At 43.9% G+C, this 12,318-nt stretch overlaps 1 protein-coding gene across 6 annotated transcripts in view; it reads left to right on the forward strand.

Moving 5' to 3' along the window:
* Positions 1 to 12,318, forward strand: part of Not11 (CCR4-NOT transcription complex subunit 11) — a 70,300-nt gene that overhangs the window by 20,014 nt on the left and 37,968 nt on the right. For all 6 annotated transcript variants that reach the window (XM_084590303.1, XM_084590304.1, XM_084590305.1 and 3 more), the window contains 3 exons: positions 1,546 to 1,678; positions 5,239 to 5,448; positions 6,864 to 6,943. In XM_084590303.1, the coding sequence (XP_084446429.1) occupies positions 1,546 to 1,678; positions 5,239 to 5,448; positions 6,864 to 6,943 (423 nt within the window). The remainder of the gene's footprint in view (positions 1 to 1,545; positions 1,679 to 5,238; positions 5,449 to 6,863; positions 6,944 to 12,318) is intronic.

Here is a 12,318-nt window from a genome sequence, read left to right on the forward strand (position 1 = left end):
GGAATGCTGTGAGGACTGTATTCCAGTGCAAGGGGATTATTTTGAAGGTGAAAGCGTGTACACATAGGTAAAGCTCTTCATTGTAAACAGAGCAAGACTGGAACATTTTTGATACCACCTTGTGTAGCATTTCTGGGCACGCGATGTTTAGCATTATGTCTCGAAAAGGAAGCACAAATTTTAAGAAGTTGAGAAATCTCTAGAGTAAATTTTTAATATCTTCCTCATTGTGCATCTGCATTATTCAGAGAATAACAGATGTTCACTACCGTCAGACATTTTGAATGACTTCATTGTTAAATTGAAGCATGCCTTTTTTTTTCACCAGTACTGGTAGCACTTGTGTAGGGCCTATCTATATCAGCTGTTCTGTTTTGAATGTAAGGGTGAAGACACATAATATCAACTTTGTGTCCTTTATTTGTAATTATACACAAAACATATGTAAGGATCAACACATTGAATCAGCCTGCTGCAGGTAAAGAATTCCTATTTAAATTTTTTTCTCTTGTAGTGTTTTTGTCTTCTCAACTAAAGGGTGGCTATAGGGGTACAAGCAAGTTCAGACAATGTTGATGTTTAATGATATGCTATAGCATTGTGATGCAATTGCTGTTAGTTGATTTGATGTCATTGTGGCCCTTGGAGCAGGCTTGCACATGATTCGGTATGAATTGAAGTAATAAAAGCAACATGCCTCACATTACCTAAATGTTGTCGCAACTTCTTTGGGATGTCACAACCACTGTTCAGCAGTTGAAACTGATGCTGTAATAGTATGAGAGAAAATTAAAACAGCTACAGAAGCTGAATTGTTTGTGAGACGGTTGTATCATGCCACTTCATGCGTTTCTGAAAAGAAAAAGTTTTTTTTAGATACCTGTATATTTGAACAAGTGGTAGCAGTGTGTCATCCTCTTAGTGAGGCTATTGGAAACTGTTGGCACGGGTAAGCTAGTGCCAGGAAATTCTAGGCTAATGTATTTTGTTAGTGAGAAATAGTTTATGAATGAAATATTTAGGCATATTGTAAGGTTACATCATAGCAATCAATACATATGCAGATCTTCCTTGGAACAATCATAGTTTGTTGCTTTTAGTTGCCAAAAATGCACCAAATTGGTTTTTTATGGAGTCCTAACTACTGTGTGTGATCACAGAACAGACTTTAAAATCAAGATTTTGCTATGCTTAAAAAAGGTCGGGCCATTCTTATCAGGATGTTCACAATAGTGTTTAACAACATCCAGCAATTACTTCATAATTGAGAGTGATTTCCAAGAAAGCTGGAATTAAGGAAAGCTGTTTTAATCCAGTTGCCAAAGGTGAAAGCTACTGGAAAAAGGTTATTTGCAGTATGTGAGAGTTGTGGCCTGGCCATATAGTTAACATGTAAGGGCAGAACTTTGAATTCTAACTAACTTTCTAACTTTGAATTGCCCTTATAGCTGCTCTTGTCTTGCATCTGTATTGATTAAAAGTACAGCTCATAGTGTGCAAGCTGCAGCTTAAAGCTTGCCCATGTTTTTCTTTACTCTTTTGAAGCATTGGAGGTGATGCGCCAAGTCCTGCCAAAGCTATGCAGCAGCTTTTAACAGGGGAAAACCCCCCTGTGGAAGGGGTGTTCCAGCCTGAATTCCTTAGACTTGTTCCCCCACTTCATGATTGTGACAGTGAGGTAAGCCATCACTTCCAGCTGATCCCATTTTTCCAATTTTCTTAGGAGTTTTACAGGAAGTGAAAAATTAGGTGACGTGGTCGTCACTTCCATTATCAAAAACAGGTCCCTCATCACACGCCAAAGCTTCATCACCATTGAATTGTATTTATGTGGGTTTTCTTTTGGTTCTCACGAATTTTTCCTCAAGACCAGTCTTTTTAAGGCTGACGTTGTGTACCTTAAAGAACCCGGCTACGGGGGTTAAGGTGACAAAAGTTTACTATCTTTTTAATTCTAGATTTGATGTCATTTGCTTTCATTGACACCTTAGAGCATGCCATCATTTGAGGGCAGTCACTTTCTAAGAAAACGTGTACACTTTGAGATATCAAGGGCAGAAATTCAAAAGTTTCAAATTAGTTCTGGGGGCATGCTGAAAAGACAAGTTCTACTTCATGTTTGGGCCAGTGTTTTGTGACAGAATTAGCATTGAAATGTTGAATAGTAGTGGCACGCAGTGTTGCTTGTGGCCTTTGTTGCAGGCCAATCAGTGCAGCCATGCCACTGTGTGATGACTAACTGAATAGTAGGCAGTGGAGCGCACTGCACATAACACCGTGTTGACCACTAATAGAAGAACTAATTTGTTGCAATTATTGCAAAGAAAAGTTGCGCAGCGTGCCTTGGTCGGTTAGATGCCTCTTCATTTTGACTGTCCATTTGACTTACTGATGGCTGAATTTCATCGTACGGTGCTGTCCTTTCACTCATTGAGTATTTCATTTTAGTATCCCTTGAATTCAAGTGCTGAATTTCAGCGGTGTTTGTAATTGTGAGTGTGTGCTTCTCAAATTTTCTGAATAATGCGGATCCTAAACAATTGCGAGCGCAAGATTTACAATGTAGATAAGTGGACAATAAATAGATCCACAGTTTTTTTTTCTCTCTCTCCCCCTAGGCAAAGTGACTACAGTAGGCTGTGCAGTGATACACTCTCCCCTCCTCGTCATGTGTCCCCACTTTAGAGAAAATGGGGAAGACATAGTCACGCAATACACATTCTTGAGAGGGCTCGTCCGAGCCCCCCTGAGTGTCATTTTTATTGGACAGTGTGTTACCATGGTAGCGTTCACTCGCAACTTATTACACTGGTTATACTATGCACTGTAAACGAAGTAACTGGTGTTGCTACCCCTGTACAATAGCTTTTTAGTGCGTAATACTTCCGGCGGCAATCACTGATTTTGCTGGTGGCAGTCTGACACCTGCTCTCGCTCTCTCTTTTTCTCCGCGAGCTTGAGGCGTGAAGGAGTCATTGGCGACACCGCAAGCCTAAGTGGTGTTGCGCCACGTTGCGCATTTTAGCCAATGAGAAAGCAGAGCGGCCTAATTGCTGCAGCCAATGAGAGAGGGGTGCGTATCACAGTGGCCATGGCTGCTGTCACCGGGCAATGTTGTACAAGCTCGTGTTACTCTGGACTGAGTAGCTGCGTGTTGCTCGCACATACTCAAATTTGGATTCTCTCCTCTAGCGTCAGTCGCTCCTCGGCTTTCACGGATAGCAGCCGTGTACGTGCGATGCTCCTTCAATCTCAGCTTCAGGCCACTCACTGGACCGCTCAGTACTAGGCACCTATTTCGCATTCGATTGAATACGCAAATCAGCTGTATTTTTTTCTTCCTGCATAAAATGGAGCCATAGCCGTTGCTTCCAAGCACCACAGGTAGTGTGAAATGTCTGAGAGCTTTTATTTACAGTGAACTCTTCGTGCATTCTTTCTGGCATACAGTGTCCACCTCAACTAATGCAACTGATTTGTAGGATTTCACATTTTTCACTAACATTTGCATTGTAATCTTAATATATAACAATGTGTATTGACTCTTAGGGACCTAAAGCCTTTTGAAATCATGCTGTTAGCACTTGGTGTATTTCTCATGCCGTGCACTTCTGATTAAAATGTTGGAAAAGTAACTTTTTATGTTGTGAAGAAATGAGTACATTACGAATAAGCTATTGCTTTTATTGAAGTTTTTTTTTGCTACTGTAGTTTACATGTGATCTATAGACTGTGAGGAAATTCCATCTTTTTGTTAATATACATATGAGATTGAAAGGATTGGGATAAAAAAATGTCTGGTGAGAGTTAATTAATATATACCACATTTCGCAAGCTGACTGCAGTACTACAAAAGGTAAAGACGACCTGGTCCACTCAGGGTGGCGCGCACTACATTATTGTGCTTGTACTGTCCTGTAATGACCCATTTAGAATAGGTGCGTAGGAGCACACTCATGTAGTGTGTGCCACCCCAAAAGGCCCAGGTCGGAAAAGCCAGTGTCGGCATTGTTGTTGTCCGTTATAGTGCAAAAATCCACAGTGAATGAAAGAAAAAAGGTGAAAAATATCCTCTGTGTGTGTGAAACGCTATTGCGTAATTAACGGTAGAGTCCCTCTCCCATTGCATCCAATGCAAGCAGCATGTTCTACTGAATGCACACTGGGATGTATCAAGTTTTAGGAAGCAGCATTTGAGCTTACCACTGATGTCATCGATTAGCAGCCCATAAGAGGAAATATATAAAAAATAAAGATAAAATCTGAGAAAACTATTTTGGTGTATGTGAAACGCTACCGCGTCTAACTCTTAATGGTGGAGCTTAAGTGTCCCTGTGTGTCATGAACATCAGTCATGCACTGGATACCAACCTGCAGGTGTTGTCAGTGAGGCAGGGATGGTAAACTGACTGTGGGGGTAATGGTGCTCAAGTAAACTTTGGCTCCGTATGTCAGTCTGGTGTGAAAACACTTGCAATGAATGTGGGCTGTGGGCTACCACAGGAGGGAGGAGCCGACAATAAGTAACTTTTCAAATGTGATTTTGTTTTGTTTGCTGCCTTACGGTGGCTTTTTCAAATGTTCCATGGGGTAAAGTTGTCAGTAAAAACTGGTACCAATGCTTCCCGGAAAGAGGGAAAATAAATTGAATGTTTCACTCTGTATGAAGGCCCGCGAGAATGTAAAACGTTTGTTCAAAAGACACATGATGCATTAATTGTTTTGTCCAGTATAACGCTCTTTGTGGGTAAGTATGAACATCCATTCACAAGGCCTTTAAATGGCATTTAAATTGGATTTTTGGTGCACAGCTTGTGAACATATTTGAGGAGGTTAGCGAATTCTACATGTGAAAACAGTGGTGTGTGACCTGCCAAGTCTTCTTAAAATACTGTTTGCTTCACAATTAAATGTGCACAGCTTTTTTCATGGCATTGTCAGGTCTAAAAAGACTGGGATAGACTTGGCAAGTGCACCTCCTCAAGTACAGTTCTGCCATGATAACCAAACAGTTATCAGTGATGGGGTGCCTTTTCTTGGAGTGATGGAGTGCACCTACAGGCATAATGCCTGTAGGTGCACTCTATCCTCGTTTTTGCTCCATTCTCAGTCATAGCTTAAATTGCACGGCCTGCTCGTTTTGTTTCAGCTTCTATTGGAGGTGACTGAGGATGCCATAAATAAGTTCTTTTTTTTTTAAATATTTCCCAGGCATAAAGATACCCCTTTTGTTTTCAGCTGACGTGGCTCGCGCCATATGAGGAAGGGGACCACTCATTGTTGTGGGAGCCCACAATTTGCCAGAATGACACAGCAGGTCCTGAAGCGAAGCGTCTCATGGCACGTGCGTTCAAGAGCACCCTCACGCAGCCACAGCAGCAGCAGCTACTGGATGAACTGGCTGCAGACCCAAAGCTTGTTTATCACATTGGTCTTTCACCAGCCAAGGTATGCCGTTGCCTCATGACTTTGATGTGTTGACCATCTCATGAAAATGGAGACATTCAGAGCTTCTTTGATACTCAGCCCTTCGGCAGCAGCCACGTGGCTGCTGTTTTGCCTTACTGTGATTATCAACATCAACTGTTAGTGGTTAATGCTGCAGGACATATTGAAGTTTAGCTTTGTCGGCTTGTTATTGACACTGGCCTAAAGGCTGGTTTTTAAGACTTAAATTAGTAGAGGCACCAGATTTTTCTTAGTGCACTTGTGCTTTGGAAACACGCATAAGATGTTAGTAATTATGGATCGCAGCGTGAAATTCACCTGCGCACAGTAAATAATTTATAATTGAATTTCTTCTGCCACACTGTTTCGGTCTTGGTTCCAGGTTGCCTAACAGCAGATGTCACAAGTGAGCATTAGATCATGTGAGACCTACAAAAACAGCTATGTAATGACTACTTGTCCAGTTGCTGTCACTTGCGGCTTGCGGAGCAGTTGAGTGCGAGAGTTTACATAAAATAAAACTACAGAGCAGCTAATTTGTTGTAATTTTTACATGCATCACGCTATCTCATCTTCATTTGTAGCATCAGAACCGTCGTTGAGAAACCCGAAAGCGAAACTAAAGCTTCACAATAAATATTACAAATTATTTATTGAGTTCAGGCAAATTCCACATGTTGGTTGATTACTAATGCTATATGCACAGCTCTGAAGCAAAATTACACTAATAAAAATTTTGTGTTTCAACCCCTTCAATACAACCTACTAATGTTTGGTTCAGCTGCGCATTGTTGTAAGCACAAAGTTTCACGCAATATTTTTACTATGGTGTTTGACTGTACTAAGTTGAGAGGGCCAAGGCCATGTCATTTTGGGCAGGGCTGCAATCATATATCTGCTGCAAGTGAAACGTTAATAGTTTTATGAGCGCCTATATGAGTGATAATTCTGCTTTCTAGGAAGCAAAATTAGACTTGCGGTTTTTTGTTTTTCGTATACTCATATTCAGTAGTCTTGTCCTGTAATATTCGAATGATTGTCCACTGCTGTTGCCAAGGTATAATGCCCAAAAAATAAAAGGGAGCATGAGACTGGAGAAAAATTTTAAATCGCAGTGAGCTCTAGTGGCAGTGCATGCATGTATACAGCATTGGAGTACAGGTAGCGTTTGACTGGTCACTGCACTTTGAATGTTCACGTGATCATTGACACAGGTGAAGCAGCCCAATTTCTCTATAGACACATGCTCCGATTTACTTTTGGGGCACCTGTAGATGTGCTCCTAATGAGTCGGGTTGTGTGGTTTCTGTGAATAATATGTAAACAGGAAATGTGTGCTAGCCTGAGCATCTTTACTTCTCTTTGCTGATAGTTCCGGTACACGAAGACTAATCAGTGCAAACCACCTTTTTCAGCTGCCTGAGCTGGTGGAGAATAACCCGCTTGTTGCAATAGAAGTCCTGCTGAAGCTGATGCAGTCAAGCCAGATTACAGAGTAAGGACCGCAGTTTGACAAGTTTGGTGCTCAGTTCAGTTCTTGTTGCATATCATCATCATCATTAGTCATGTTACGTCCACTTCAAAGTTAGAGAAGTAGAGAAAACAGATTTTTACATGACTTCTTTTTTTTTTTTTTGGAATGGTGCGCAAGACAACAGTATACATATGTCACGACATGGGATTTTCCTTTGCCTGCGGGATAATTTATGACCAGATTTTTTTCTTTTGTTGTATTACTTTTAGCAGCTGTACAACAGCTGTGACATGAGATGTTTTGAGAGCTCATCAGTTATGCTGAAACTGCTATATAGTCACTGCTTTTTCACTTTTTTGTGATTCCAAGTCTTGGGTCAGCTAGTGTAAGAATTTGCGTGAATTAAATTGAAGAACGATATGTCCATACTGTAGCATTTGTATCTGTTGACCTCAAATCATCACGTTATGTCACACCCATCGTTCAGCTATTGAAACCAATGCAGAGAAAAAAACGCACAGTTAAAATTTGGTGTCTCTGCTCTAACTTTTTCACGAGTGGTGTGTTGTGTTTTATGTTGTTAGCATGCATTTTCCTTCCACAGTAGCTTGTTACCATCTCGTGTCATCTCTAAGAAACCTGTAAAGAGAAAAATGCAGTTCTGCCATCTCATACATAAAAAAAAATGGTTTACTGAGCCAGTTTTTTTTTTTTACCTGCACTCTTTCAGGGGGCAGTGGGAAGTACGTACATTACATCTTGGTAGCAAGCTCGTGGGAAGCACTTTTGTTAAACGGGGATGTGTCATCACATCATGCAACCCCTGTGAAATTTGGAAACAAAAGAAAATGCGTCATTGCTATATCATGCTAAAAAAATGCATTTATGCCTGGATATAACAGGATTGCTAAAAGTGCGATTTTTTCGTTACATTTAGGTTTTCATTATATGCAGTTTTCGCATGAAGACTCAGAAGTACAGTGCAGAACAGAAATCAAAATAGGAAATAAATGTAAGGGAACCACTGCCTCTTTAGTGGTTTGCATAATGCGGCTACGAGCATAGTTCGAGGCACCATGGCCAGGCTAGATGAGCGTGCAAGGGGTTGCACCACGACTGGCTGCGGAGGCACCTGTGTCTTCACACATGTTCCTTTTGCAATCCGCTCACAACTGCTGCCTTGGGAATCAGACTCTGCCTTGTGTTGCTGGCACTTTCTGCTTTCCTGCTACCAATGCGCAAAGAATCTCGCGAGCGCCCACATGATAGTGATGGGAGCACACTGCTCACTCTTTCTTTTTTTCATCCTGTTATTTTTCACTGCTTTTGAGCATGAGTTATTGTAGCGCCACGTTCCAAAAGCGAAAGCAGCGGAGACTGCTGCGTTTGCCTCATTGGTGCACCCATTATCCTCTGTCTACAAAACAACATCTGGTACCCTTGTTAGCGCTATTATTGCTAGAATTCCTTGCTTATTTCCTGAATTTGTAATTTACAAGTTCCCATCTACCTGCAGTGCTCCACTAAACTATTACTTTAGTTGGGCAGCTAGCACATGGGAACCTCGACATAACGAAATTCGCGATTTAGGGAAATTTTTGGCTGCAAGTAGGACTTGTTATATAGAAGTTTGACTGTATTGGAGTCGTAGACATTCCCCTCATGTCAGTTTGGGCTCTATTCCCACAGAAGTTTTGCACAATTCTACTAATTTTTCAGTAACTCACCGCTAGCTAACAGTCTGCTTAGCAAGTTAGTTACATCAAGGTCAATCACCAGAGCACGCTCATCACATGGAGTTTTCAAAACGTGCTTCAATGATGGCAGCATTGGGGAATCTGAAGGCTTGTTACATGGCGGTCTAATTGTAATTTAGGGATTCAGATTTTTTTCCCGCACCCCGATTGGCCGTTACCAACATTGGCCATCAATAGCTTTCATAGGACGCAGGTTGTATTCAAGGATGGGGATTCAATCCTGGCTGCGGCGCCTGCTTTTCAATGGGCACAGAAAGCAACGCACCCATGTCTTCTATGGCATTCCTTATAGCCTGTGTCGCTTTGGCAGATTAAACCCTATAAACTAGAAACCATGACCACAATAATGTCACATACGATGGAGCAAACATTCCCACGGTAGAATCTGGCTCGTTGTGTGAGCATGAAGAGTCCAGTCCCACAGAGTTTGGAAAAGATATGATTCTCTCTCTGGCATAAACATCTTAAATGTTATATGTGTGTGTCCACACAGTAGATTTAGGGCCTTTCATTTTCAGGATAAGCAAGTTTGAAAAGTACATTTTAAAAGTTAGATGCCAGAATACACGCACTGACCAGGTGTCTTATTAGTCTAATTGTGTCAAGCACTAATCACGCCTATGATGTCTTGCTCCTATGCTCTTCTGCCTTTGAAACGGTTGTGTAATGTTGAGTGGATCTTTTGACAGCGTACAAACAAAGGCAAGCAGGTCTTCCACTGACACGAGCGCCTCTCAAGAGATGGTAGGGTGTGTAACAAACAAAATACAGTCAAACCTCGATATAACAAACGCATATAACGAATTATTGAATATTGTCACGTAGTGGTGACGAGGTCGACGACACAAATGAAGGGGGTCGATGATTGTACTAAAGAAACTCTTTATTTGGGCTGACTTGCGCCCGCAAAAGAACTAAGCAACTCGGCGGCGGCGATAGCAACAAACGTGCTCGTCGGTCGTAGGACAATGAATGCCCGTCACACTCGCCAACGCTCAATTTAAAGGCTGCACAGAACAATCTAGATAACGTCGCAAACAGCTACCAGCACGGGCTGGAACATTGTGGAAAAGACACCCGAGTGGCCGGAACCTTCGAGACAGATCTCGGTGCATCTTTCGCTACAACAAAACTGATAACGGTGTGACTCACGACATCGAGCATTAACAAACAAAGATTACGGAACTGATACGCGGTCCAAAATCAGAGTGATAAGCCTGTATGCCGGCGGCCGTTAAAAAACAACAAATACTGTTTTGAAGGTTTCGCGGCATTACTCCCCCCTTAAAAAACATCGCCTCGATGTTCCAAAACAAAGAAACCTAAACATAAACACTGCAAAGTTTAAACACCACAGATTCTTTAACGCGCGTAATATGGCTTCAGTCGTACAACATGTACAATTTCTGGGCGTGCGCGTCGCCGTTGTGATGCTGACGTTCCGTCGGGAATGACTTCATAGTCCAGTGGTCCGACGCGGCGAAGGATTCTGTATGGCCCAAAGTATCGACGCAACAACTTTTCACTTAATCCGCGACGGCGAATTGGTGTCCAAACCCACACTTGGTCTCCTGGATTGTACTCTGCGTGGCGTCGTCGTAAATTGTATCGTCGGCTGTCGGTGCGCTGTTGGTCTTTAATACGCAGCCGTGCGAGTCGTCTGGCTTCCTCTGCTCGCTGCAGGTAGGCGGCGACGTCAAGGTTGTCTTCGCTGGTTACGTGCGGCAGCATTGCGTCGAGCGTCGTCGTGGGCTCCCTGCCGTACACAAGCTTAAACGGGGTCGCTCTGGTCGTCTCCTGGACTGCCGTGTTATACGCGAAGGTCACGTACGGCAAGATGGCGTCCCAGGTCTTGTGTTCAGCGTCGACGTACATAGCGATCATGTCCGCGATCGTTTTGTTCAGGCGCTCCGTAAGGCCATTGGTCTGGGGATGGTACGCAGTTGTTCGTCGATGGCTTGTGTGACTGTATTCCAGGATGGCTTGCGTCAACTCTGCCGTAAACGCCGTTCCCCTGTCCGTGATCAGCACTTCTGGGACGCCGTGTCGCAAGAGAATTTGTTCGACAAAAAATTTGGCGACTTCTCCCGCGGTACCATTTGGTAGTGATCTTGCTTCGGCGTAACGCGTAAGGTAGTCAGTGGCCACGATGATCCACTTGTTACCCATAGACGAAGATGGAAAGGGGCCGAGGAGATCCATCCCAATTTGTTGAAAGGGCAGGATTGGGGGCGGAATCGGGTTTAGTAGTCCTGCTGGTCTGTTCGGCGGCTTCTTGCGTCGTTGGCACTCACGACACGTCTTCACGTAGTGGGCAACTTCGGCGGGCAGTCGCGGCCAGTAATACTTCTCCTGGATTCGACGCAACGTGCGAGCAAATCCGAGGTGGCCTGCTGTGGGCTCATCGTGCAACGCCTGCTGAATTTCTTGCCGAAGGGTTTTAGGCACTACGAGAAGCTGCGCGGTCTTGTTGGGTGCGAAGTTCTTCACGAGGAGGCCATTGCTTAACGTGAAGGATGATAAATGTCGCCTGAACACACCAGGAGGGGAAGCGGTCTTTCCTTCCAAGTAATCGGCTAGCGCTTTCAGCTCAGGGTCTGATCGCTGTTGTTCTGCGAAACTGCTGGCGCTTACCTGTCCCAAAAAGGCGTCGTCGTCATCGTCCTTCGGGGGAGCATCGACCGGAGCGCGGGATAAGCAGTCTGCGTCGGAATGCTTCCGGCCCGACTTATAGACTACAGTCATGTCAAATTCTTGAAGTCGTAGGCTCCATCTGGCAAGGCGGCCGGAAGGATCTTTCAAATTAGCCAGCCAGCAGAGCGCGTGATGGTCGCTTACCACCTTGAATGGTCGGCCGTATAGGTATGGACGAAACTTAGAAGTGGCCCAGATGATTGCAAGGCACTCCTTCTCGGTCGTCGAGTAATTGACTTCGGCTTTTGTGAGGGATCTGCTAGCGTAGGCGATTACTTTCTCCTGTCCGGCAATCTTCTGGACAAGAACGGCTCCTAGGCCCACACTGCTCGCGTCGGTGTGAATTTCGGTCTCGGCGTTTTCATCAAAGTGGCCAAGTACAGGAGGGCATTGCAGGCGGCGCTTAAGTTCGTCGAAGGCTTCTCCTTGCGGCGCTTCCCATTTAAAAGGTACGTCAGCCTTTGTAAGCTGCGTCAACGGTTCGGCGATCCGCGAAAAGTTTCTGACAAATCGTCGATAATAAGCGCACAGTCCAAGGAATCGGCGCACAGCTTTCTTGTCGGCAGGCGGTGGGAATTGTGCGATTGCAGCTGTTTTCTCCGGGTCTGGGCGAATACCGTCCTTGCTAACGATGTGACCTAGGAACCGGAGTTCTTCGTAGGCGAAGTGACACTTCTCTGCTTTTAGCGTTAGTCCCGATGACTTGATGGCTTCCAGCACTGTCTGTAGTCGTTTTAGGTGGTCTTCAAAGTTTGACGAGAAGACAACAACGTCGTCCAAATATACCAAACAAATTTGCCACTTCAAGCCTGCCAGGACTGTGTCCATTACTCGTTGAAACGTGGCTGGTGCGGAGCAGAGGCCAAATGGCATCACCTGGAACTCATAAAGGCCGTCCGGTGTGATGAATGCGGTCTTCTCGCGATCTCTTTCGTCGACCTCAAT

The sequence above is a fragment of the Amblyomma maculatum genome, chromosome 1, assembly GCF_055883805.1.
Source record: "Amblyomma maculatum isolate TAMU_Amacu chromosome 1, ASM5588380v1, whole genome shotgun sequence".
NCBI lineage: Eukaryota > Metazoa > Arthropoda > Arachnida > Ixodida > Ixodidae > Amblyomma > Amblyomma maculatum.